At 40.0% G+C, this 26,467-nt stretch overlaps 1 protein-coding gene across 1 annotated transcript in view; it reads right to left on the reverse strand.

The window, feature by feature from the left end:
* Positions 1–26,467, reverse strand: part of frmd6 (FERM domain containing 6) — a 118,992-nt gene that overhangs the window by 37,158 nt on the left and 55,367 nt on the right. The window contains exons 4-9 of the mRNA XM_059958061.1: positions 19,605–19,684; positions 16,478–16,554; positions 13,538–13,724; positions 5,764–5,919; positions 3,103–3,168; positions 1,103–1,171 (exon numbers count right to left, since the gene is read on the reverse strand). Of these exons, the coding sequence (XP_059814044.1) occupies positions 1,103–1,171; positions 3,103–3,168; positions 5,764–5,919; positions 13,538–13,724; positions 16,478–16,554; positions 19,605–19,684 (635 nt within the window). The remainder of the gene's footprint in view (positions 1–1,102; positions 1,172–3,102; positions 3,169–5,763; positions 5,920–13,537; positions 13,725–16,477; positions 16,555–19,604; positions 19,685–26,467) is intronic.

Raw genomic sequence — 26,467 nt, forward strand, 5'->3', positions numbered from 1 at the left:
TATTTGAAAGAAGCAAAGGCCTCAGTGACTTCAAAAAAAAGGATTTTGGAATAAAGCCCTAGTGTGTTTAAAAGTAGTGTGGGAACAGGGTTGGCAGAATGTCATTACAAAGCCAGCGACCCAGGTTCAGTTCCCGTCACCGTCTCTAAGGAGTTTGTATGCTCCCTTTGTGACTGTGTAGGTTTCCTCCGGGTGCTCCAGTTTCCTCCCACGTTTCAAAGGGATATGGGGAAGTAGGTTAATTGGTCACATGGGTGTTATTGGGAGGTGTCCAGAAGAGCCTGCATCTCTCAATAAAGAGAGCGGATGACATGAGTTTTGTCATTTTTCAGTGTTCTCACAAATGAAGTTTCACCAGGCTATAATTATTCAGAATGTAAGGTACAGAAGTGTTCAAGCAAATAGTTTTGCCACAAAATTAAACTGGAAGTCATAATGCATCATTCATGTTCGATTCAAGGTTGTGCACATTTGCTAGAGTTTTTAGAAATTGATTTCATTTTACCTAGCTATTGCATATTTATGCATACAAAAATCTCTTACCAGCATTCTTACATACAGTGAAAGGCATGCATCAATTGTGTACTTGTAAAAGGCAAGTTCGAGAGTGTTACAAAAAGTGCAAGTGTTGACTACTATACAAAAGGTTTTCCCAATGTGTGAGGGCGGGAGTGTGAAAATCCAATTCACTGGTGTGATTTAACATGGAGGAGATGTTAAAGTTACACTGAATTTATTGTGTGTAAATTGTGCTCCTTTACACGCACTCATCTCAACAACAATCCAATCTCATTCCATGACGTTAAAACAGCAGTAAAATAATTTTGTTGTGTTTACAAATTATTATTATTATCGATGTTTCCTTATCTTGGAATCTAGATAATAAAGATTGTATTTTTCCTCTATGTCAGATTTCTCATGCAAGACCATAAACAGCAAACTATACTAAAGCATTGTTTCTGTATTACGGGTCTGACTTCTGGTCCCCCTTCAAGACCCGGATTTCCACAGTGTCAGTTAAACATTAATGGGAGGAAACAGATTCCCTTGCTCATAAAAGTTAGTTGGAAGGAAAGATTGCTACAAAAATTTCCTGACTTACCACAAATACAAGCTTGCCAACATTGGTCCAAGGAAAATCATACAACAACTGTTTAGATTCACCCACAACCTGGAAAAGATTAAATGGTATGAGAAATATACTCAGTTTTCCTCATTCTGGGCCCTCCTTTGTTAGCACAGAGCACAAAAAATTGAAGAGTACTGGGTGTAGTCCTGGTTATTGTTTAAAGCCATACTAGAGTCAATATACTGCAGGTTATTGTGTCAATCCATTTTCCTAGTCCAAATCGTTTTACTAAATGGAAATCAACGTGAATCCCAGTGACTGAATTCTGCAAACATGTGAGAATAAACCACAGACAGCTGAAAGATGTTTCTAGTTACTTTGGGTTGCTCAGAAAACAAAAATGGAGCATTGCAATCACATTCTATTTTAGGATATGGTACAGTAGTACTCCGGAACAAAAATTACAGTGATTACCATGCAATTATACTCCATGTCAGCATTCCCCTTCCTTTCGCTGAATCACACAGGGGAAAAAACTTGTAATAGCCCAAAGCCAATTCTGTCTTTCACAATCAAAACTACCTTCTTTGTGAACAATATAGATCTGTTAACTTTAGAGGCATTTTTTTACAGCCAGATGGACTGTGCCATTGACCAATTTCAGAGCTTGGATCACCTTGCTGCCAAATGGGCACATGCTCAAGTTTTTTTAAAAATAAACTGTGATATCCAGACCCGAGGCATTTCTGCAGACTGACTTTGAGACGCTTCCCTTTACTGATATTGGCAGAGCCTCATCCTCACAACAGAAAGTGGAAGCAATTTCAATGAAATTCAGCTGAATTTGTTACTTCCAAGTAAAATAACATAAGGCAAAAGAATAAAAAAGGCTATGAAATATATTCAAGGTAAAAGGTATAACAGACAAATTGTCTCTCTTATTCAGTTAAGAGGAAATGAAAGTATTAAAAATTTACCATACACAAGTTACACACACCTTTTACCAAACGGATGATTATTAACCTTTCCACTATAACACAAAAAATTAAAAGCTGGTTCCAACAAAATATACATAGAAATATAAAGCGTGTGTCTGTGTGTTTTTTCAGCTCATAAAATTTTGATAGAGTATTCTCCATCATTCTGAGTTAGATCTAAACCTAATCAATGCAGCTTACTTTGTTTCGGATAGCATGAAATCATGTTTGTGTTAAACTGAAGTCATTCTTCTACTCAATGAACTAGCCTTTGTAGATCATTTAAAATGCACCGGTTACTGCTTTATAAAACAAACCTAATGTTTGGAAGTATGCTCATCATGAGCCAATAAACAATGTTAACATGTAAAGACCCTCCTCTTGCTGCTGCGAATATAGTGAAATACAGCAACAAAGCAGTTACTATACATTAATGCTGTTTATTAAAAATTAAACTTTGAGGTTTCTTCTGTGTAACTTTTCCAGTTAATCAATCATGCGAAAATGAGGACAAGAACTTCTTTCTTATAGTAGTGTACACTAACCACCTATAAATTCTGGTGACACAGGTAATGCCAACTTGCACTGAATGATTACTGGCCAGCTGAGGACTTCCCCTTTTACACACCTCCATTTCCCCTCTAAGGCCTGCTTTTCCTGGTATGGTCTACAATATGTATTTGTGCTCAAAGTTGCATCAACAATATCAGATATACATTACAGAACAACTGATCTTAGGCTACACAGACAGCAATGTCCATTAGCAGGAACAGCACACAGACAGACTCACTGTGATGTGTGGATGGAAGTGCTGATTGCGTTGTGTGATTGATTTGCATTTCATTCAACCACATGGTGTACACAAAGATGAACTACACAGCTGAGTTTTTAAGCTGCTAGAATGATCAGCCCCTTACAAAGCAGCACATGGCAAAGTAACTGAACTATTTCGCCACTTGCACAGTACTCTTTGTAGACAGACGGTTGAGACCGTGATTACCAACAACTAAAGACTGCGAGTGAGTTGGGTTTGCATAGAACTGTTTTGAGACTCACCTGAAATATCTGAAGTCCTTGAAGAGTCAAGCCCAGCATCAGTGAGGCCTCAATCTCTCTTTTATCCTAAATATTAAAAAAACACACACAAGTAAAATCAGGTTACATTCCTGTGCTGCAAAGTTCAGAGTTATTATAACTGTGAAATGGGTGCTTCATTGTCTTGGCGCAGCTAAAAGCTAAAGTGGACAAACATTGCGACAATACCTTCTAATAATGCTAAAACACGCGCCTCTACCATATTTCCTAATACGCTTCAGATGTCTCCTATTCTGCCACACAAGAGTCATGAGCTATGACAAAACACCAGCTCAGGCAACATATTTTGATCAATGGCCATTCATTTAAACTTGTTGCATGAATAACCGAGGCCCAGTTGCCAGTCAGTGCAGGCAGTGTTATTGGTGTGAGCTGATCCGGGCAGAATCACCCTGATTGCTGTGCGTGGTGTAACACAATGCAACATACTACCTTATACAGTGCTGTTCCAATGGCTGGAACATGACATGCGCTTATCAGGAGAGTTTCATTGAACAGTACAGGCCCTTCGGCTCATGATGTTGTGCCAATCTTTTAACCTACTATACTCTGTGATCAATCTAACCCTTCCATCCTACATAGTCCTCCATTTTCAAACATCCATGTAACTTTCAGTGGAGGAGAACACAGATGCTTGAGGTTGTCCTCATGACTAGCTGTGCTTGTAGGATTCAAATTATGGGCTATGATATTTCCCCACGGGGAGTGCCATGGAGCGTGTTAACAGGAAATTACAGGGGAACTGGTGGAGAGCCAGTGACCAAGTTACCAATGCTGTCATCCTGAGAGTCGTAACACAGCGGCTGGTAGTCCCAGTAACTGTCAGAGGCTTGTTGTGACATTAATTTACAAATGTGCGAGTGGATTAACAATGACAGCAGCATTCACAGAAACAAGCTCGTGACCAACTTAATTTACAGCAAATCTTGTCTGGAAATGGCTGCAAATTCATGAACCTAATACCCAAATTCTGAGGCAAGGAGAGAGTGACTTTAAAGTACATGACTAGGTGTGGCTCCAAGAGCCCTGGGAAAAGTAAAGTCAATGAACATTAGATGGAAAGTACTCCAACAGTTGGAGTTATACCTTGCAAAGGGAAGAAAGTTGAGGTGGTTGAACGTCCCAACCCTGGTTATCATTGCTTGTTCCTCAAGACCAAACCAACCCCTCCCTTTCATCTTAAGCTCAGAAATATAGATATACAATAATGGCCATACAAGCTTCAATAATCTCCAAAAACACCTTGTGAACTCGGAACAAACCATAGTGCTTTATTTGATAAGGAAAAAAACGTTCCTACCTTAAGGAACATCTAGACAACAATCGGACATGATCCAATAAATGCAAGTCACACATCACAAAAGTGCCAGACAACTACATCTCCAACACAAGGAAGTCCAACCACATACCCTTGCCATTAGTATTATTGAATTCCCATCAACCATTCCCAGTGGTTATAGGGAATAACTGTTGACTCAGCTGAACCACCCACATAGTCACAGGAGTAGATCAGAGACCGAGTATCCTGCAGTGAGTGTTACAGCTCTTGATAATCCAAAGCCACCATCCAGAATATCTACAAATCTATCTATCTCTGTCCTGAATGTACCTTGTAAGCAAGCCTCTGGTAGAGAATTCCAAAGATTCTCTATCCACCAGGTGAAGAAATTTCTTCTCATCTGTGCCCATTGCAGCTGATCCCTTGCTTTGAAACTGGCCCTGGTTCAGACACCACACCAAGAAAAACACATAATTTGCACCCGCGCTGTCAAACTTTAAGAATTTTGCACATCCCAATGAAATCACATTTCATACTTCTAAAAACAGAGAACTCCAGCCTAAATTCTCATTGGATAAAACTGCCATCGCAGACATCATTCTGGTACTGAACCAAACACTGAAATTATGTTACTGAAAATTAATCTGTCCTTAAGCATTTTGAAAATGTGCAAGGTTCACGGAAGAGCCCCATGGTTATTTTACTTCTTTCAGTCAAAGCCATGGGCCAGGAACATTTTTCTCATGCACTTCACTCAGTACTAATGGAATGAATGGGGAGAATAAAGATTGACATGGTGATAGGTAAACCACGGTCTAAAGGAGCTGATTAGTGTTGCCAAATGTCTTCTGTTCGTACAGTAACCATTCTGTACATTCACTGCTAATTTGGCATGCAAAAAACAAACAAGAAAGCCATGGACTACAGATGTGAGCTGACTCTTCTTGATCATGTGATTAGGGTTTGCAGTAATGGTGCTCCCTCCTGAGCCTTTACCTTCTGCCTGAAAACACAACTAACCAGTCCCAACCCCCAAACACTTGTTACAAGGTCATTAAACACATTTGAACCAGAGCTCTGGCAGTTCTTTCCTCTCTAAAATATCATGCGTGGCCTCAACATTTTCCTAGGTCAATTTCTCCAAACTATAGTTGACCATGCCAAGATGGCTGCAAGTAACCATTCCACTAACCTGGTCACTGGCAACCTTCCCAGGTTATGAAAGCAGTCAGACAAAAAGAAATCTCAGTAAATAGAAAATTCTTTCAGTCAGTGCTTTCAATAAAAATTCAGAGCATTCTGTCTGAGCTGAAGCTGTAGTATATACACATTCTAGCCCTTACCTTATACAGTCTGTAATAATGAACAGCCACATCATCCAGCTGGACAGCCTCTTTGACGTATTTGAGATGTGCTTCTGAGGCTGTAAGTGCATACTGGTCCTTGTGCATATTTGGAATGTGTTTCAAAATATACTCCTTGCCTCGCTTGGTAACCACCTGTAAGAGTGAGTTTTAGAGCGAGCCTTCATTTGCAGCTTATTACTTAATATTCCATAAAATTAAATTGCCACAACCAGAAGACATCCATGCACTTTTCACATAAATCATAAAGGGTGAAAGCCTCTCAATATTTGCTCAGTAGATGTCTCCCTGTATTATTAGATGCATTTTCACAGTCAAGAAACTCTACACTATATAGTGTGTGTTGAGTGTACAAAATCCAGAATGCAGACTCATTGTAGCCAGGAGTTGCATTAATATACTTCTCATGCATCACATGCTCAATATTTTAGCTGACTTATGTTCCAATTTACGAGTGACAATAGACACCAGAGCCTGTTAGGCCATGAATAGTTTGGCAAAGATTTGCTGTTCAAGGGAGAATATAATATCCAAAGTAAATTGTAACCTTGAATGCATTTTACATCTATAGAAATAAACCACATTTTACTAAAATGATACTAAAGGTCAATGTTAACTTCAATACAGATTACATCAATGTGCATATCCAATCTGAAGGTGACATCGGAGCAGTATTTATAGTTCCTATGCAATGCGCAACACCTCCATTTCTTCATCTTCACTTATTTCAATGTAGTAAGAAGCAGTGCTCTGGAGAAATGGCGGAGAAATGGCAAACAAATAGCAAAATGCTTAGAAACAATTAGTCCCCCCCATTCTGTGCAATGATTCTCGAATTTCATTACTTCTCAACCCAACTTCAGCACCCAAGAGGAGTTAGATCATGTTCAGCACCCTTTGAATGAAAAACACAAAGTTCAAAAATGGGTAAGGAGATATAAGCATGGAGGAATTACATTTTACTTAGAATTTATCGCTTGACTTATTCTTTAGAGGTATACAACACAGAAAGAGGTCCTTCAGTTTACCAAATTTACAGTGACCATCAATTACCCATTTATACTACTCCTACACTAATCCCGTTTTAATTTTCCCTGGATTCTATGACTTCTCTACGTGCAAGAAGCGATCTAGAGCAGCCACATTAACCTACCAATCGACATGACTTTGGGATGTGCGAGGAAACTGCTGTACCCAGGGGAAACCCATTCAGTCTCTAAGAGAAAGTGCAAACTCCACATGGTAAGCACCCAGTATTGAACCCAGAGCTCTGGTGCTCTAGCAGCTATAAAACTGTGCCTCCTCAGAGCCGAGAAGCTGAGAGAGAAACTGAGATGAAACGAACAAGTATTGGAATATCAGAATACACTTCAGGCCTGTAGACTAATGGCCTGATACTTAGAGATATTTTCATTATGCAACTTTGGCTCTCCCCAATTCCTGCTTCATTTTGTTTCTACTCTGGAACACCCATCTTACACCCACCATTAAGTTAATTTGCTTCAAATACATTAATTTGTTGTTTGGATCAGCTCTTTCAGACAAAACTTTCATAAAATAGTCAAAATTGCAAGCTTGTTAGCCTAAAATCCCCGAGTTTCATAATTAAATTAAAAACTATTATCCAGCATTTCGCTAACTAGCATTATTGAGCGGGCCAAAAACTAGGACCATATTGGGGGGAGGGGGATCACTGAGGCAGTCAATGAGTGTTTGTGGGGATGAGGTGGGAGAAGGTGGGGAGTAAGGGGGTGTTAAGATGGGGGGTTGAGAATAGTTGGGTGAGAGGTGAGTGAATGGGCAGTACTTGGCACCAATGAGGATAAAGTGTTTTACAAGTATAATCTGTAATTTCTATGAGATCACAATTGCAAATTCCACATACACAAACAACTAAGCTCATATTTATGTACAAAACAAAGTTATATGTGATTTATTCTGCAGGTCTTTCAAATAACTTATGCACGATTCAATATATAGTAACACAAAACATCATTTATAAACCTTCCAGATACTGATAATTATACAACTGCATCAGATCCCTATTATTTAGTGGTTTCTGTGTTCAGGTGCTTTTTTCCCCCAGTCTATGCACCAAAATCTTTCTCGGTTTACCGTTAATAATAGTTAGAACCAACTGCATTAGTTATTATAGCAAACCAAAGCAATGGCTATTGATCAACAAGGGATATCTGCACATGCCAAGGAATGATGTTACCAGGCAGCTGGTGCTTGGAAACTGTTTCTACTGTCTAGCTTCTCTGCTCTACTTGGCAAAGGACAGGCCTGCTGCATAATCTTGCTTCCCTCTCACTACCTACACAGTCAGCAGCTGAGAAGGAAGTACAGGAGGCCAAGAAGGACTAGGAAACTGAAATGGAGGAAAGGGAATATAGAAGCAGTACCCTAGATAGACCCCTCGTGTTCACTCTGTCCAAGAAAGTACATCAAGGAATCACTGTAGTTCTTAGTTGATTGACAATGGCTTTTGCTTTGTCCTCACCATCATATTATACATTTGAACTCTTCAAAAAAAAGTGTCACTAAAAGATATAAAGATGTAATGCGTGGGAGGGGGGAGTTGGGAGGGGGCTTCAGGGTTCGAACATTGAACTTCCATTCATCCTTTGGGGCATTCCTCTGTTTTCATGGATGTTTGCGAAGAAAAAGAATTTCGGGATATATATTGTATACATTTCTCAGACATTAAATCTACCTACTGAACCTATTAAATAAGGTTGGAAGAGTACAGATAAAATTTACAAGGATGTTACCACGACTGGAGGACCAGAGTTATAAGGGAAGATCGAATAGGTTACGACTTTATTCCTTAGAATGTAGAATATTGGGAGGAAATTTGATTGAGGTATACAACATTATCAGGGATATAGAAAGGGTAAATGCAAGTGGGCTTTTTCCACTGAGGTTGGGTGGGACTATAACCAGAGGTCATGGGTTAAGAGTGAAAGGTGAAAAACATAAAGGGAACATGAAGAGAAACTTCTTCACTCAGGGGGTTGTGAGAGTGTGGAATGAGCTGCCACCACAAAATGCGAGCTTGATTTCAATGTTTAAGAGAAGGTTGGAAAGGTACGTGGATGGTAGAGGTATGGAGGGCTATGGTTGACGGGAGTAGGCAGTTTAAATGGTTCAGCACAGTCAAGTTGGGCCAATGTTTCTGTGCTATACGGTACTTTTCTATGACTCTGTAAACATTAATTCATCACGAGTGCCATTCAGCTGACATCGGCTTTTGCTTGTCCATGCTTCCTTCATGCAGAAGGGAGTAAGTGGGCTTGGAGAATGGCCTTGACCAGCTCCAGGTCTGAATCACTGGATCTAGTAAGCCACTGGATAATAGTAAACCTACTTTAACTCTGTAATCACACGATAGCAGGTCCAGATTTCTGGCTGGGCACTGAGACACTGGGCAGCAGCTCCTTGCGAGACAGCAGCATCAGCCATCACACAGGACATCATGATTGGGATCATGAATCTTTGAATGGATTTGACTACCACAAAGATAATGCCTTTCTGCGCAGGATGCCTTGCACTGACCAGGCCAAGCTTCTAGGGGGGGTCTGAAATAAATACAGGTCGACCTTCTATACTCCAGCACCATTGGGACCTGAGGAGTGCCTGATTAGTGAAAATGCCGAATTAAAGAAGAATCACATTACGCAATAGATAACCGCCTCATAATACCTTTAATATATCATGTAAATCAGTACAAGTTAGATAATAATGAAACAGAAATATGAAATGATTAGCAAGTGAAATTTTAATGAAGTGATATACTGTACAGTCACAGATAAAATAACGGGTACAGGCAAATGTACAGGAATTAACTTATACAGGACCGTTGAGCACTTCTGCTTCTAAAGTGAGATGTTTAATATACCTTCAGGCAAAGTTACATGTCTGCAGGTGTGGGGTTGTCAGGATCATCAATGTCTTCATCTTGAAAAATGAGTGAAGCATCAGGAACTGGTGCTGAAACTGGCACAACGGTTTCTTCAAAAACTGTTGATGATGGTGGCAGCACATCCAGGTGAGCAGAAGCAGAAGTCGGAGAAAGGAGGCCTTCTATACGCCACATTTCACGCAACTGCCAGGGGGCTGGGGATTCGGCGCTGGACTCTTCCCTCTTCACTCGCAGTTACTGAGGGAATTGTTGTTAGTTTCTCTTCCTCTGCTTAGTAGTATGCTTAAATTCAGCAGGTCACCACATCTGATCTGAGGTTGTAGGCAGAAGAGAACGGAGCGCCAGCCGGCTGACGCCGGAGGGCAATGCGCGACTGCCGGCAGGCGGGCAAGAAGGCGGACCGGCCCAGCGCGCGTCAGCTCCCCCGTCGCTAGTGGGTGAGACCGGTGGTTGCCAGGTGGCCGCGCCTCTTGCAAATGATATGAATAAATGCAGGAAATCAGGCAGGAATTGCCCGTCAGTGCTTACAACAGTGCGCCAACATGTGAATAGATCCAGCACAACCAAAACAATGTGCAGCAGATTGGTACAGTGGCCCAGGAAATTTGAAATTACAGTTGCACGGAAAACTTGAAATCAGTGCCGGATTATCGATGGAATGGATTACAGGTGGTCGGATTAGTGAAGGTCGACCTATATATGAATGCAGTTGTCCAGAGATGGGACAGGGGAGCCATATGCACACATTCACATGATTTGTACATCATAAATTAGAGAAGAATGCAGCGTGAAGAGAAGGTGCGACACAAGGATAGTCACAATGGATATTTCCAGCCTACCAACGGCCACATCCTGAGCCACTAAGCTTCTCTTAGGATTCTTGACCCTCTGCTTAATTGCTGCCGCCTCCATTGTGCCCAGGGAGACACAGGAATCTACAGTCGGCATGATTTGCAAAAGAATCAGAATCAGACTTTAATTACAAATCACTGAAGGGCTGATGCAGGCTCTTCTCCAGAACCATCAACTATCCTTTTCCTCCGTAGATGCCGCCTGACCCAGAGCTCCCCAGCAGTTTGTTTTTCTTTCTGCTATTGTGCACATCCTCCCCTGCAGTAGAGAGGAAGCTTATCGGTTGCTGGCATCTAACATCCTCGAGCAGTGGGACTGCTGAGCTTGACTGGCTGGCAGTGTGTACAAGGGGAGGATGTGGTTGTTGTCTACGCAGCAGTGTGGAACGGGACCAAGTATGAATCCCAAGTGATCACTCTTGTTCCTTAGTGAACCGGGGGGGTGAAGAATTGGGCTGTGGCCGTGGCTAGTGGTGCTGATGACACAGCATGGCACTTTATGATCCATTCACTGGACCAATAAGGTCATTGAAAGTCCTGATGAAGGGTCTTGGCTCGAAAGCTGAACATAGTCATTGGGAACTAGATGAACAAGTATGTAAACAAATTGCAGTATTATACAGTTCAACAAGGTTATAGCAGTGGGAGATTTTAACTTTTAAATTGTGATCAAGAGTTTGTAAAGACAATATGTTGATAATGGTATTAGAGTGGGGCGTTTTTTTGATCTTGTCCTGGAAAATGAAACTGGGTAGTTGTGTAAATCTCAGTGGGAAAGCATTCAGAACCGTGACCATAGTTTCAAGGTAGTTTTGGAAAGGGAAATGGTTGATTCTCAAATTAATGTATAAATTATGGAAAAGCTGATATCAATGGCATTAGAGAGGACCTGATGAGAGTAGATAGGGAGCAGATACCTTGGGTAAAACAACAGCTGACAAGTGAGAGTATATTAAAAAGAAAGTTATTAAGAGTACAGGGCCAGTAGATTTGGTGAAGATCTGTTGGATTAGGAAACCTCAGACGATAAAGAATATAAAAGGCTTTAATGAGGAAAATAAAGGAAACATGGCAAATGGGATCAAAGAGGTCTGTTGAGGAATACAGAGTGTGTAGGTTTCTAAAAGTGAGTAGCCTTCACAAAAAGGGCAGAAAGGTGCCACAGCATACCCATGATTAGTAGATTAAGGAGAATTTCAAGATATTCTGTAATATCAGGTACAAGAGGGTAGTCAAGGAAAGAGCAGATGTCCTTAGGGACCTAATTTTAATCTATGATTGAACCAGGCAACATGGGTGAGGTCCAAATTGAATATTTTGAATCTGTATTCTGTAGTGAGTTCAGGGAGGAGTGTGGAGAAGGTCAGTATTATAAATGGGGACATGTTAAATATCATTGAATTTGTAAGGGTTGTTAAATCCCCAAAGCCAGGTGAGACCCATCTCAGGATGCAACGGCAAACAAGAGGGGAGGTAGTTGAGGACTTGAGAGAGAGATTTTTGAAACTTTTGTTAGCCATAGGTGAAGTGCCAGAAGTGCAGAGGGTAGCTGATACCATTATTTAAGAAGTGCAGCATGGATAAGCCAGGTAACATAAGGCCTGTGAACCTTATGTCAGTGGTAGGGAAATGCTGGAGAAAATTCTGAGGGATAGTACCTTTGAAAGACAGGGGCTGATTAGAGAAAGTTAGCATGGTAATGTGTAGGGAGAATCCCATCTCACTAAGAACATTGAGCTTTTCTGAGCTGGTAATGAGGACTGATGAAAGCAGGGTGGTAGGTGTTATCTAAGTAGAGGGCAGTATGGCAACTGACAAGGTCCTGCTTGGCGGGCAGGTCCAGAAGGTCAAAGACTAGCTTTATTTCTCACACATACATTGAAACATACAGTGAAATGCATCAATGCATCAAATCAGCACGGATTGTGCTGGGCAGCCCACAAATATTACCACGAGTCCGGTGCTACCATATCATGCCTACAACTTACTAACCCTAACCGTATGTCTTTGGAATGTGGGAGGAAACCCACGCAGTCACTGGGAGAACATACAAACTCCATTCAAGCAGTAACTTTCCATGTTACAGCACATGAGATCCAAGGTGAGCTGACAAATTCAATCCAAACAAGGGCATGTTGATAGGAGGCTGAAGGTAATGGTGGATTGATGCTTTGTTGACTGGAGGTCTGCAGGCATTGGTGCACCACAGGGACTGATGCTAGGACCCTTCTTGTTTGTGATATATCTTAATAACTTGGATGTTCTGTGTAGAACCACCGGCAACATGATATTTAGTAGGCAACATAAGGTTAATGCTCTGTCCACGTTCCACAGCAGGACAGGCCTCAATCAACCATTTGCAATTCATTTGACCATATTAGGTCACTGTAGCCTAAAACTCAAGAATTGCTTCTAGTAATCCAACACAATAAAATGCAAAAATCCCTCACTTAACTCAAAAACACACATAAACTTGATATTTCTATAGAATAATCACAAGGTCAATAATATGAGATACTTTTTTTTTACTATTTCCAACTCACATCAAACAAATCCACAACCAGGGAAGAGACACTGGTGGCTCCTGAGCAAGTGATAGTCAGTTCCTCAAGTTACTGAATGGATTGAGAAAATATCATCCTCTTTATAAGCCCCATATGTTTTATTTTCCAGTTTTCCCAAATCAGGAAAAGCCCAAATCCATAATTTCTTTCAGTCTCTGAAGATCCTACTCCAGGATGTAAATGGTGAAATTTAGCCCAGAAATATCATTCAGACACCTGCATTCAGTTACAAGATTATTGAAACCTTCTCCAAATTTCAAGGGGATTTTGAATGAAACTTAAGAGGTTTCAAAGTGAAGAATCTTGTTTATGTTCCAAATTCGTAAGCTTACCCCAGCTAGGGCTTCCAAGTTTACACTGGAGTTTGGCTCACATCTTTATTTATAAAGAGAAAAAAAAATTGAAGTTCATACCCAAGGAGGAAAGTAAGCTTCTGGCTCAAAGTATTTTCCATAATGTTTGTGCCTTTTGTAGTTGCCAAGGTCTGCTTGTAATGCGTAAGCAGCAAGTAAAAAGTAGGCCTCTTCATGCAGTATGCACTGGGATTGAAGAACCTGTTTCCGTAAATGCCAGTAATAATAATATCTCGCTGTTCTGTCACTGGAAATAGAAATATAGCAGATTAGGATCAAAGCCAAAATAACTACATTATGACGTTTATGTTTTTGCCACTTCTGAACGTTTCACTCCCTCTTTCTTTTTAGGAGTGTTGGTGAGCTCTTTCAGATAAACACTGGGGAGACTGGAGTTTGATTAAGTGGTCACAGGGTCCCTAATGTCCAATGTCACTAATTTAATCTTAGTCTTAGCTACATCTCAAGATTACACAACTGAACGTGATGATTAAATCAGGGCTGAATACCTGACCCACTCACTGAACAGTACATCCATTTTCATTTTATTACCCACATATCTTTACTTAGATCTCATCCCTTCAGCACCTGAGAAGCTCAGAAATCCCTTTGTACCTCTGCACCTGAAGATTCTTACTCCATCTTCCATTTGTGTCAGCTCACGTAGTCTCGGGTCACACTCCACACTCTCATCACACTGTTACTGCTGCCTTGCTTTGGCTCACACTCCCCAACACATTCCTGTAGTTAAATGTTTCCATTACTCCTTCCCTCTTCCAATGCAACAACCCTCTCCAACATCTCCCTTGGAACCCTGCCTCAGAGTTAGCTTTCCCATCAAACATCTCAAATTCCTTTAGATAATTCCTCCACTGCTAATTCCTTAACAATAAATTTGAGCTCAATGTTTTGTTTTATTATTTTTACGGGATGTGAGCATCACTACCGAGGCCAATGTTTTTCCTCGTCCCTCACTGTTTTCACCTCCCCCCCAACCCTCCCCAAGAGGTTATGGTCCAGAGGAGAATGATTACAGGAATGAAAGGGTTAATGTATGAGGAGCGTTTGATGGCTCTGGGCCTGTACTTACTGCAGTTTAGAAGAATGAGAGGGATCTCACTGAAACTTATCGAATATTGAAAGGCCTAGATAAACTGGATGTGGAGGGGATGGATCTTATAGTGGGACCAGAGGGCACAGCCTCAGAATAGAGGTGCAGCTCTTTAGAATAGAGATGAGGAGGAATTTCTTTAGCCAGAGGGTGGTGAATCTGTGCAATTCATTGCCATGGACAGCTGTGGAGGCCAAGTCGTTGAGTATATTTAAAGAGGAGTTTGACAGGTTCTTGATTAGTCAGAGCAAAGGTTACAGAGAAGGCAGGAGAATGGATTTGAGAGAGATCATAAATCAGCCATGATGGTACGGCAGAGCAGATGCTATGGGCTGCTCCTACTGTATGCTTTATGGTCGATGGAGAGAATTCCTTGACCTGCTGCAGGATGAGGTTAAAATTACTTTAACGCTGACGTTTTTGAGAAGATTTTGAGGTTTTGAACTCAGTGTGATGGAGCTGAACCGAGAGGTATGCTAAATTTCCTGAGTTCTTCATTGCTAGAGGTCAGAGTATTTAAGAGGTGCTATCGGAGCAACATTTGCAAGCAACCACAGTGTATTCTATGGATGATGCAGGCAGCAGCCAAAACATAACAGCAGTGGAGAGAGTATGATTTGAAATGCTGGTTGGAGAGACAAGTGTTGTTACACCTCCAATACACAACAGGCGGAGGACTATTTTTTCAGCCAAATATATACCATTAAACCTCTAATTTGCACATGATAGCTCTCTTTTCAGACTCAAGGAATACTTAGCTGTGGACTTGCATTATTTCTTTATTAAGGATTGGCTTTATACTCAACATGCACCTACCTCAGATACTCTACCAATAAGCCAAGCTGTAAAACATGGCTGAACATCAGACGTGGACAAAATGCAGAAACCTATAATGCAGCAGAGCATTGGAAAATGGGGCCGAGGTAGATGATCAGCCATGATTTTGGTGAGTGGCAGAGCAGGGTCGATGGGTTGGAGTCCCTGCTCCTGCTTCCTAATGCTTGATAAGGTGCTTTTGTCAAGTTTTCCCTTTTAGAAGCATTATTGTGAAGATGTGTATTAGGAGAGGCACTGATATATACATTAACGAGTCGATTGATGAAAGGCTTAGAACATGTGCGCCGTGGAAAGCATTTGGACTGGCTGCATTACTGCCTGGTGCGGAGGCTCCAATGTTCAGGATCGAAAGAGACTGCAGACGGTCGCATGCTCAGCCAGCTCCACCACTGGCACAAGCCTCCATCAAGGGCATCCTCTGAAACTGCCTTACGGAGACAGCAACAATCATTAAGGGCCCTCACTATTCTGGACATACCCTCGTCTCATTTCTACCATTGGGAAGGAGGGACAGGAGCTTAAAGACCCACACTTAAAAGTTTTAATAATTGTTTCCTGCTCTCTACCATCAGATTACTGAAAGGTCCACGAGCACCACCACCACATCATTCATCTTCTGCACTATTAATTTTGTAACTTATAGTAATGTTTTATCACACTGTACTACTGCCAAAAAATATCAGATTTCACTACACAAGTCAGTGATAATAAACTTGATTCTAATATTACACAAGGAGACAGAACTCTTTTCTATCATTTCTCTGATTCCTCCTGCACTTTGTGAATTGTACAGCTTAAAGCAATAATGCAAAAAAAAGCAAAACAAATGCAAATGATAAAATAGATTGACTTCGGCCTGAGTGAAAGACACAAGCAAGTTCACTGAAGCATTGAGAACATCTGTGCACACGCTGTAATAATTTAATGACTGAATATTTATGGACACTAATTTAATCAAAACCACTTTACTAATATGTGCATCCTTAAACACTATTATTGGTTTATCATCTTAGCTAATGCTTAAAAAAAATCTTCAATCACTTTAGTCTCACCCAATTAATCTCCCATTCTCCACGTAGTACTGTACCCTGAAGTGAATAATCATTGGTGGACCAAACTGGTCAATGCCCTGCAGAAAGGAAAGAAATATTAATCTGACAACAGGAGTTCAGATTTTCCACAGAGTTTCATATTGTCTGCTCTCCATACCCTTGTGCATGAAACCAAAACAAACAAAGAAAACTCATTTTCTCATGCCAAGTTAACTAAAATAAATCTCCACATCCTAAATTAGTTGATGAACTACATCAGTTGGTAGAGTAAACCGACATCTACTGTGGTGCTAACTCGCTTTGAGGTCCAATTCCATCTGATCTGAATTCCTGGAACTGGAGTTCATTCAGCTCACATATTATAGACTGCACATAGTGAATGTTCAGATGCAGACAGGCTGGTATTTGTTTTTTGCAGCAGCTTTATGCTTTCTCAACATGACATATATTACCATCACCAGGCTGTCTATGTGTGTCCTTTCCACATGACACAGGACAAAATTAGGCCACTCAGCCCACTGAGGCTTCTCTACCATTCAACCTTGGCAGATTTATTTTCCATCGCAAACCCATTTTCCGCCTTCTCCCCATAACCTTTGATGCCCTTATTAATTAAGAACCTATCAACTTCTATCTTAAAAATACCCAATGACCTGATCTCCACAGATGTCTGACAGCAAATTCCACAGTTTCACCACCCACTGGCTAAAGAAAATCCTCCTCACTTCTGTTCTGAAGGTACTCCTTGTATTCTGAAGCTCCGCCACCTAATCTTGGAATCTCTCACTACAGTAAAAATCCTCTCCACATTCACTCTATCTAGATCTTTAAATATCCACTAGGTTTCAGTGAGATCCCCTTCCTTCTTCTAAACCTCAGCGAGTTCAGTCCCAGAGCCATCAAACGCTCCTCCAACATTAACCCTTCCATTACTGGGAACATTCTCATAAACCTCCTCCAATGCCAGCACATCATTTTTTTAAAAAATATGGGGCCCAAAATTGCTCACTGTATTCCAAATGTGATCTGACCAAAGCTACGTTAATGGTCATTAAAATCTTGCTTTTATATTTTACTCCTCTTGAAATAAATGCTAACATTGCATTTTCTTTCCTTACTACTATCCCAACCTAGAAGTTAACCTTTGGCAAACCCAGCACTAGGCTCCCCAAGGTCCTTTGCATCTCTAATTTCTGAATTCACCCTCCACTTAGAAAATATTCTACACTTTTATTCCTTCTACCAAAGTGGTTGACTGTGCATTCCTGGCACTGTATTCCATCTGCCACATCTTTGCCCCCTCTCCTAATCTGTCAAAGTGCTTCTGCAGACTCCCTGCTTCCTCAATGCTGCCTACCCCTCCACCTATCTTTGTATCGTTCACAAACTTGACCACAAAGCCATCAATTCTATCAAACGACTCATGGAGATATAACATGAAAAGAAGTGGCCCCAACACTGACCCCTGTAGAACATCACTATTCACCAGCAGCCAACAAGGCTCCATTTATTCTGACTCTTTGCCTCTTGCCAGTCAGTCTAGCTTCTGTCCAGACTAGTATCTTTCTTATAATGAAATGGGCTTTTAGCTTGTTTAACAGCCTCATTGTGTGGCACCTTGTTAAAGGCCTTTCAAGGAAACACCATCCGCTGACTCTCCTTTGTTTATCTTACCTGTTATCTCCTTAAAAAAATTCAACAGACTAGTCAGGCAAGACTTCTCCTTAAGGAAACCAAGGTGACTTTGGCCTATTTTATTGTGTACCTCAAGTATGCCTAAACCTGATTCTTAATAAAGGGCTCCAATAACTTGCCAAGCACTGAAGTCAAGCTATCGGACTATAATTTCCTGTTTGTGTCTCCCTCTCTTCCTAGAGAGTGAAGAGGCATTTGCAATGTTCCAGTCCTCCACAATCTCTTCAGCTTCCTCTTTCAGAACACAAGGGTGTAGTCCATCTGATCCAGGTAACTTACCTACCTTCAGACCTTTCAGCTTCCCAAGCACTTTCTGTTTAGTAATAGCGACTACACTCCTGCTCCCCGACATTTTCAAATTTCTGGCATGCCGCTGGTGTCATCCATAGTGAAGACTGATCAAAACACCTACTCAGTTTTTCTGCTATTTCTTTGTTCTTTATTACAATCTCTTCAGCATCATTTTCCAGTGGTTCAATGTCTCCCTCTTACCCTTTATATATCTGAAACAACTTCTGGTATCCTATTACTGGCTAGCATACCTTCATATTTACTCATAGCTCTCCTTATTTTTTTTTTAGTTGCCTTCTGTTGGTTTTTAAAAACTTTACAACCCTCTAACTTTCCACTTTATTTTTCTTTTATTGTATGCCCTCTCATTTGCTTTTATCCTATCTTTTGTTTCCCTTGTCAGCCTTTTTCTTGGGGATGGACCTCCAGAAACTCCATCTGCTGTTATACCTGCTAGTGTCTCACTACAATCAATTTTGGCCAGCTCCTCGCTCATGCCTATGTAGTTGCCTTTACTCAACTGTAATACCAATGCATCCAATTTCAGCTTCCCCCTCTCAAACTGTCAGGTGAATTATTATTATCATTACTTCCTAAGGGTTCCTTTACCTTAAGCTCCCTAATCAAATCTGGTTCATTACACAACACACAATCCAGAATTGCCTTTTCCCTGGTGGGCTTGACCACAAGCTGCTGTAAAAAGCCACCTCACGGGCATTCCACGTAATCCTCCTCTCGGGATCCAGCACCAACCTGATTTTCCCAATCTCCCTGCATATTGAAATCTCTCATGACCCCTTTCCTCCTCCTTGTATAAGAAACTGAACCTGGTTCATTCTAAAAGTGTCGCACCTGAATTAGACAATTAAAAGTTCTATGAATGCATCAATTGCATGCACTTTACTATCATAAGCATACAGTAACCATGTTAACTCTAATTCAGCCTGTGTAAAGAAAGGCATCTATGGTAATTTTCACATCAGTTACTATTCACAAACCACTCAAACTTCCTCTTATTTGCAAACACCTTCAACAATTATGTTTTGTAATGCATATCCGGTCACCCATTACTCCAAGCAAAATAAAAACATTTCCAGGCCAAAGAAAGATTGTGGGCTGGAGTGACAGCAGGCTAACTCACTTTGCTTACTTCCTTCTTCCATTCCTTTGGACAATATTTGTAGAGTTTCTGCATCAGCTCCATATAAACGTGTTCATTATCTATGTTAGGGAGATAAAATAAAGAAACATCAACCCCAATCGTGGAATGTCAAACAACATAAAAACACAATTGCTACTGCTTTGTCCATGACTGCAAGAAACTGCAGAGAGCTTTGGGCACAGCTCAGCACAGCATAGAAACCAGCCTCCCCTCCATGGACTCTATCCACACTGCTCATTGACTCACGAAAGCAGCCAGCACAATAAAAGTCCCTACCCACCTCAGATGATCCATGGCAAGCTTCTCACCCCACTGTTGAATGGTTCCCTACTATGATGTGGATTCTGGGCCTCACAATCTGCCTCATTGCACATTACTGTCTTCCTGCACTGCATTTCCTCTGTACCTGTTGCACTTTATTCTGAATTATACTATTGTTTTACCTTGTATTACCTCAACGCACTGTGTAATATTTGATCTGTGTGTTCAGTAAGGAAGACAAGCTTTTCACTATACCTCAGTGCACGACAGTAATAAATGAGTTCCACTTCCAATTGCTAGTTAATGTCAAACTTTAACCTTTGCTGGCAAGGTGGATCTGATATTAACATCGTACTGTATTGAGATTCTGAATTCACCGGGATGGCATCGTTATTTTCTTTAAAATGAACAGAGCATTTCAAAAATTAATATATCAAAGCCCAGCTTCCACCATTCATAAGCATTTATTTACTATATTCATAGAAATATCCTCAAGCTACAAGTTTTCTTCCATTATTAAGGATTTTTCTAAGAACTATCGCATCTTATTTGGAATGATGGGAAATTCCCCCTTTGCACTATCACAATACCTCAAATAAATGTGATTATAATACAAGATTGGAGAGTCTTTAATATCAGATCATTATTAATTAACATAGTTTTGTGCTGAAAACACTCACAAGGTGAGGCAGTACCTGTGGAAGTTGAAACAGAGATAATGTTTCTGCCAAAGGTGCATAGATTTTACAAGGAGAAAGGCAAATTGATGCCAGGAACTTCAGAGGTCAGAGGTTTGGTGGCGGAAGTCCTCGTAGCCAGCAGAATAACACCCACATTTGAGATGATAAGGAGATCATGCAGATGTTGCAGAGAATCTAGTACTTAAGATTTTCAACGAGTTTGGTTGACAAAGTAATTTCGCTTTCACTTGGTCTAAGCAATCTCATCATATTGAAATAATAACTGGCTTTTTAAACACTCCAGAGTAGCACGCATTCACAATTCTGAGCTTTCTGTGAGAGGTCTTGCTCTCAACACAGCATTGGAGGTTAATCTGTCGGGCAATATTTGGCCAGAAGATAACAGGACGTCTCATGATTTGGAAAAGAGGTAATTTTACAAAAAAATGTTGCACAACATGTCAATGGAAAAAACATCTTTGAGTAAACTCAAAGTTAGTTAATTATAATGTTAAACTCTGCAAAGAAGTTATTGATGTACACACCCCCACACACTGCAGCTGCAAATTGCTACACAAAGAACTTTAAGATCCATCATATCACTACACACTAATCATAAACTCATATTTATCTTTTAATCTCAGAATTCAACAAAACAATTTAATTTCAGGAAAATTTGAATCATTGGCAATAAGACAGTGACAAGGCTGTCAGCACTCTGCAGTGCTTTCATCGTCATGCAAAGGGAGGTCAGAGTGTAAACCATTTAAATCAATTAAATTTGATCGCCTCAGAGCACAACAGCTTTCCACACAGGCAATGCCATGTAAAGTCAAATAACTTGGTCATTGTAATATATAATTTTGTGATTTAACTAATCTCACAATCTGTATTTATGCAGAGACATCAAAGCAGAAAATGATGTTCTTTTTCCCCGACACACTGCTGAAATAATGAGACTCATCAGTTTGGTGCCCTCAGCAGTTCCCTCTGTTAGGGTATCTTTTCAAAGTGAATCATACCAAGCCCTCTGCACCCAAGCTTCTTCGGAAGCTGTGAAGGAAGAGAAGTTACAAGCTACCTAGTTCCTGTAGAGGTCTGGGGAGTAGAAATGCTCCCTGATTACCAGCTGTAAACCAGTTCCACCCCTTGCCCACAGTATATGGTCCACTCAATTTCTTCTCACAAAGATTACAGAAATCCAATGCCATCAGATAGCTGCCTTACTAGCAAGCTTCTTCAGTTTAATGCTCAAGGATTAGACTCGCCCGTTCGTGTCTTTAGGCCAAGCATAATGCTATGTGATGTTGGTAGGCTCATTGGCTGACTTACCTCAGGTGCATTACAAACACTGCTCTACAGGCTCCCATGTATTTTATACCTATCAACTCAGTAACTTAAATATCGTATAACCGTTTCAACAACAAAATTCTACTTGTCCACTTGTCATGCTCATATTTCTGGCACTATTTGTCATAACGCTATTATCAATGCAAATTCTCTTGTTTGCGTTTTTAAAAAGGAAACTGTCCCTATGGACAGTTGTCACCATGTAATTTTCTCCAAGCAAATTGCCCTTCTCTACTAGTTTATTACCAATATTATTAAATTAAAGTAACAAAGCCTTATCATACTGCATTTTCAAAGTTATAAACTAGAGTCCACCCGACAATCATAATCAGTCTGCGGTTATAATCATAACCTCAAAGAATAAGGGCAAGTCACCATGAACTGGGGAAAAATAAAAGGTCATCCAACATTCTGAAAAGGTTACTCCAACAATTCCGTTGGGAAAGGAGGTGAATGATTTAGACCAGTAGCCATAAGCAACTCAAGGGGCAATAGCAGCGTTCACTTGCATGCATTACTCACCATGTTCTTGGCAGTTGAGCTTGGGAGATGGCGTCAGAGTAAAGTGTACTTTGTAGTTATGATGGAAGAAATTAATGCTTAGGTCAGTGTATGGGATGTCAATCAACTAGGCAGCTTTGTCCCTGATGGTATCAAGCTTTGAGCTTGCACACATCCAGGAAAATAGACAATATCTCATTATGCACTCTACGACATGGGGAAAAAGGATTTGGGGCATCAGGGGCTCTGATCTACTCTTACACCAAATTAACACGGTCAGTTCCTGCTCAATATTAACACTCAGGATTGAGAGTTGAATGTTCTTCAGTAATTTCAGTGGTCCAGGACTCAAATTGGTTTTCAATTCTAACTGAAAGCTATACATTATATAGTTAAGTAGGCAAATAAATTGGTTGAGTTGCCTCTGCAAGGCAGAAACAAGTTTTCTTTATTATACTGTCATTAACAGCATTTCTTAAACAGCGATGTTTGTCCAATAAAACAATTTTTTTGGGCATCCTTCATTTCACTTTCAGTTCGTTAATTTAAATGAATTTGTTGATACTTTTAGTTTTATATAAAGAGTTGTATTTTTATAATTTCCCCTTTGTGCTAGCTATACAAAAGCAGCAATTTCAGAGTACTCAAGGGAAGGTTTGAGGCTGACCCCATGTTTTAGTAAAGATGGCAGGGCACAACACAAAACATCTAGCACTTGGAGACAATTCTCATATCTATTTTTCCAGCCTTTCATTTGTTGCATTTTTTGTGCTTTAATAACTCGGCATGAACTCCCCACATTATTCTATATTTATCATGAAATTTAATTTGCATGAGAGATATGCTATGGATAATGATAATCAAAATTGGTAACATGCTATCATCACCTTGTATAGTACTCTACATTTTAAGAAGCTTCAATGACTTTTTATTTAAATTAACATCCTAAGGTAATGTAATTTTGAATTTTAATTGGTGGAACGTCCTCTCTTACTAAAAAATTCTTTGCTCCTCTTAAGTTCCTTTCCTTAAACAACCACTATCTCAGCTAGAAAGTGGGCAAGAAATTAGCTACCCAAATATCAAAGCAAATGAATTACGATGAAAGATAATTTGCTCTCTAAATCTGCGCTGCTCTTTCACACTCTAAATATGGCTCAAGGTCAAGTTCAATGGGGGATCTATTGCTTTCACAGTAAAAAAATCACATTAGAATCAATGAAAGACTTTACCCAGCAGGATGGACAACCCTCGTATGAAAAACCAAGGAACTGTGCAAATGCAAAAAAAAGAATAGAAATAATGACAACAATAAATAGAGAACATGAGATGTAGATTCTTTGATTGAATGAATTGCCTCTCTTCGTACAATAATCTGGTGAACACACCTCACAAACACTACCGAGGCTGCAAAGCAATTTGGATCACATAATGATCATACAACACTTCAAGCAAATGCTGAAATTTAGATCTTTAAATCCGCTCAAATTATTTTCTTTTTAAACATCGTATTCTCTTTTTCATTTGATTGACCCATTCACTGCTGCAGCTTCAATCACTAAAAGACTTACAAAGCAACATCCAATTTACCTCTGACCCCAGCTTTGGTCAAATTTTCTTTAGAGGATTTCCTTTTATTCTTCCCGTTCCTATCCAAAGTATTGGACTGATTTGGAGCCTATGTTTTACAATTGGTATATTGCTGTTGTCACAATGTTGAGTAACCTCTAATTTTTTTTTTGCAGAGAATAATACTTAGAAGTGCTATTTGAAAATACTTCTGGTCAAAACAAAACCCAAGTAAATAATATCATCACACTTCATGGATTGCAGTGCAGGTAACTGATTACGTTGAAGGCACACGAGTACTGCAAAAATACAGTCATTCACCTATGATTTCCACATTAAATAACCCAATAACATTGGTATCTTTTGGCATTCCTGCACAATATTCAGTCCCTCTCAGCCTGATGGAACTGAATGAGATGAGGCAATTGAGATGCCAATTTACAGATTACACCTGATAAGAAATGTCCACTCTCAATATTTAGGCATGCAAATTGGATTGGTTCAACATTCATAAAAGTAGTAAGGGAGGAAACTACTTGAAGTAGAGCTGGATAATGTCTCCATGGACAGAAAAACTCAGGAAGCAACATGAATCTGTGGAGAGCTGTAAGTAAAAGCAGACACTGAAGAAAGACACCCATTCTATGATGCAGATACATAGTAAGAGTGTTAGAAAATAACATGGCAGAGCCATAATCACCAGCATGGCAAAACTACCATTAATTGAGTCTATCAAGAGCATGGCAACATTCCAATCCAATCCTAAGAATGGAAATGAGTACAAGATTCAGAGTACAGAATGCTTTCTCCTTGGAACTGTATCATGACACATTGAGAGACTTGCTTGTTCTTGGATCCTTGGAGTTGTGCGAATGGGAGTTCATTCATGACCAGCAACCAAAATCCCATTCCTGTAGCCACCACCAAATAATCCAGATATGAGCTTCAGAGTGCGATGCCCTTGCTCCTGCTCATCCTAACACACTGCCTTTTCCGTGAGTTTCCTATGCTTTGATCCACATCCCAAGCCTCTCCTCGCTGCCTTGTAAGCTATCCTGGTACCTCTGCCTACTCTACAGTCTGTATTTGGTAATAAGGCCTGTTTATCACATACAGTGCTTAGGGCAGAGCTAATGGATTTAATGCATGGCTGCTTCTTCATCCAGTGTGCCAAAGAAACTACAGCAACAATGCTCTTTTTGATCTGGTATCAAATGGAAGAACACGAACGTACCAACAAATTGACAAGAAATAAGGATTCCGGCAAGCCTGGGAATTATAATTTTCATATGATCTGGAAGTTAGAAATACCCAAAATCAGTAACAACCAACACGAATAAATAGGGGAAATTCTTCCCATCAATGCAATAGAAAACCAGTGGACTAGCTTTTAAGTTTTAGTGTGAACAAACAAGAAAGATACTTCCCTGAAACTAACAGACACATGAGAAAATTAACAAAGACAGTAAAAGAATGAGCTAATGAGAAAAACAACGTGCACGAGTTCTGTGAGGAGTCGATGCAAAGTTTTTACTGGGACTGATTAAGGAGATCCACAAATTCAGCAAAAGGATATTCAAAGGGATGAAAAATGGAAAATGACAAGATTGTCGGTAATAATATAAAAATATCACAGAGGACGAGATTAGTCAGACGCAAAAAAATTCAAGTAGAAAATAATATATAGAGAATGTGAACAAATGAGTAAATATTTTCAATGGCGACACTCACCAGACAAAAAATTATTTTACTATCATAAAGATCAGAATCTTCAACAAACAGGTTCTAAATACACAGAACAGCAATGTCAGGATTCCTAGTGTAAGGCTATATTGTGTCAATTCCACTAAAATGCAGTCAAATGATCTACAAGAGATTTTTACGGTATTTAGCCCAGCAGCTGTCCTCTCAGTAACCAGCCCTTAAAGGGACATATCATAATTTAAACAGGGTGCTTCTAGAATCAGAGCACGTGGCTAACTAATGAATGGATACTACAATAATGGGAATAAGGATGAAGACCATTTATACATTATCAGGATGGAACCAAAGGGCAATAAAAATTCTGAAAGGGAAAGACTACCTCAAATCATATGGACTACAACAAGGAAGTGACAGGTGGACTGCAGAAAGTAACACATGATGTATCTCAGTACCACATCAGTTCTTGATAAAGTCACAGACAAATGCAATTAAGTCAAAGCTGTGCATAGTTAAAATTAACCCAGAGGGCAGCTAGCATGCAGGAAACAATTGAGCTTTGTGGCTTCAATAGAAAGGGAAATTTGAGGAGAGAGTACTGAGTGAGCTGTTTTTGGTGTTGCGCTTAAAATGAGCTTTTTAAAACCAATTTTTGGTTCCTCCTAATACTTTTCACCTTCAGTTTTGAAAAGCTTGGGAAAAAGAGTATGATCAATACTTCATAAGCAAAAATAATGTACAAACACAAATTCCCAATGGATATTTTTAAAAGGAGTTTTA

Source organism: Hypanus sabinus, chromosome 2 (assembly GCF_030144855.1).
Source record: "Hypanus sabinus isolate sHypSab1 chromosome 2, sHypSab1.hap1, whole genome shotgun sequence".
In the NCBI taxonomy this organism is placed as follows: Eukaryota; Metazoa; Chordata; class Chondrichthyes; order Myliobatiformes; family Dasyatidae; genus Hypanus; species Hypanus sabinus.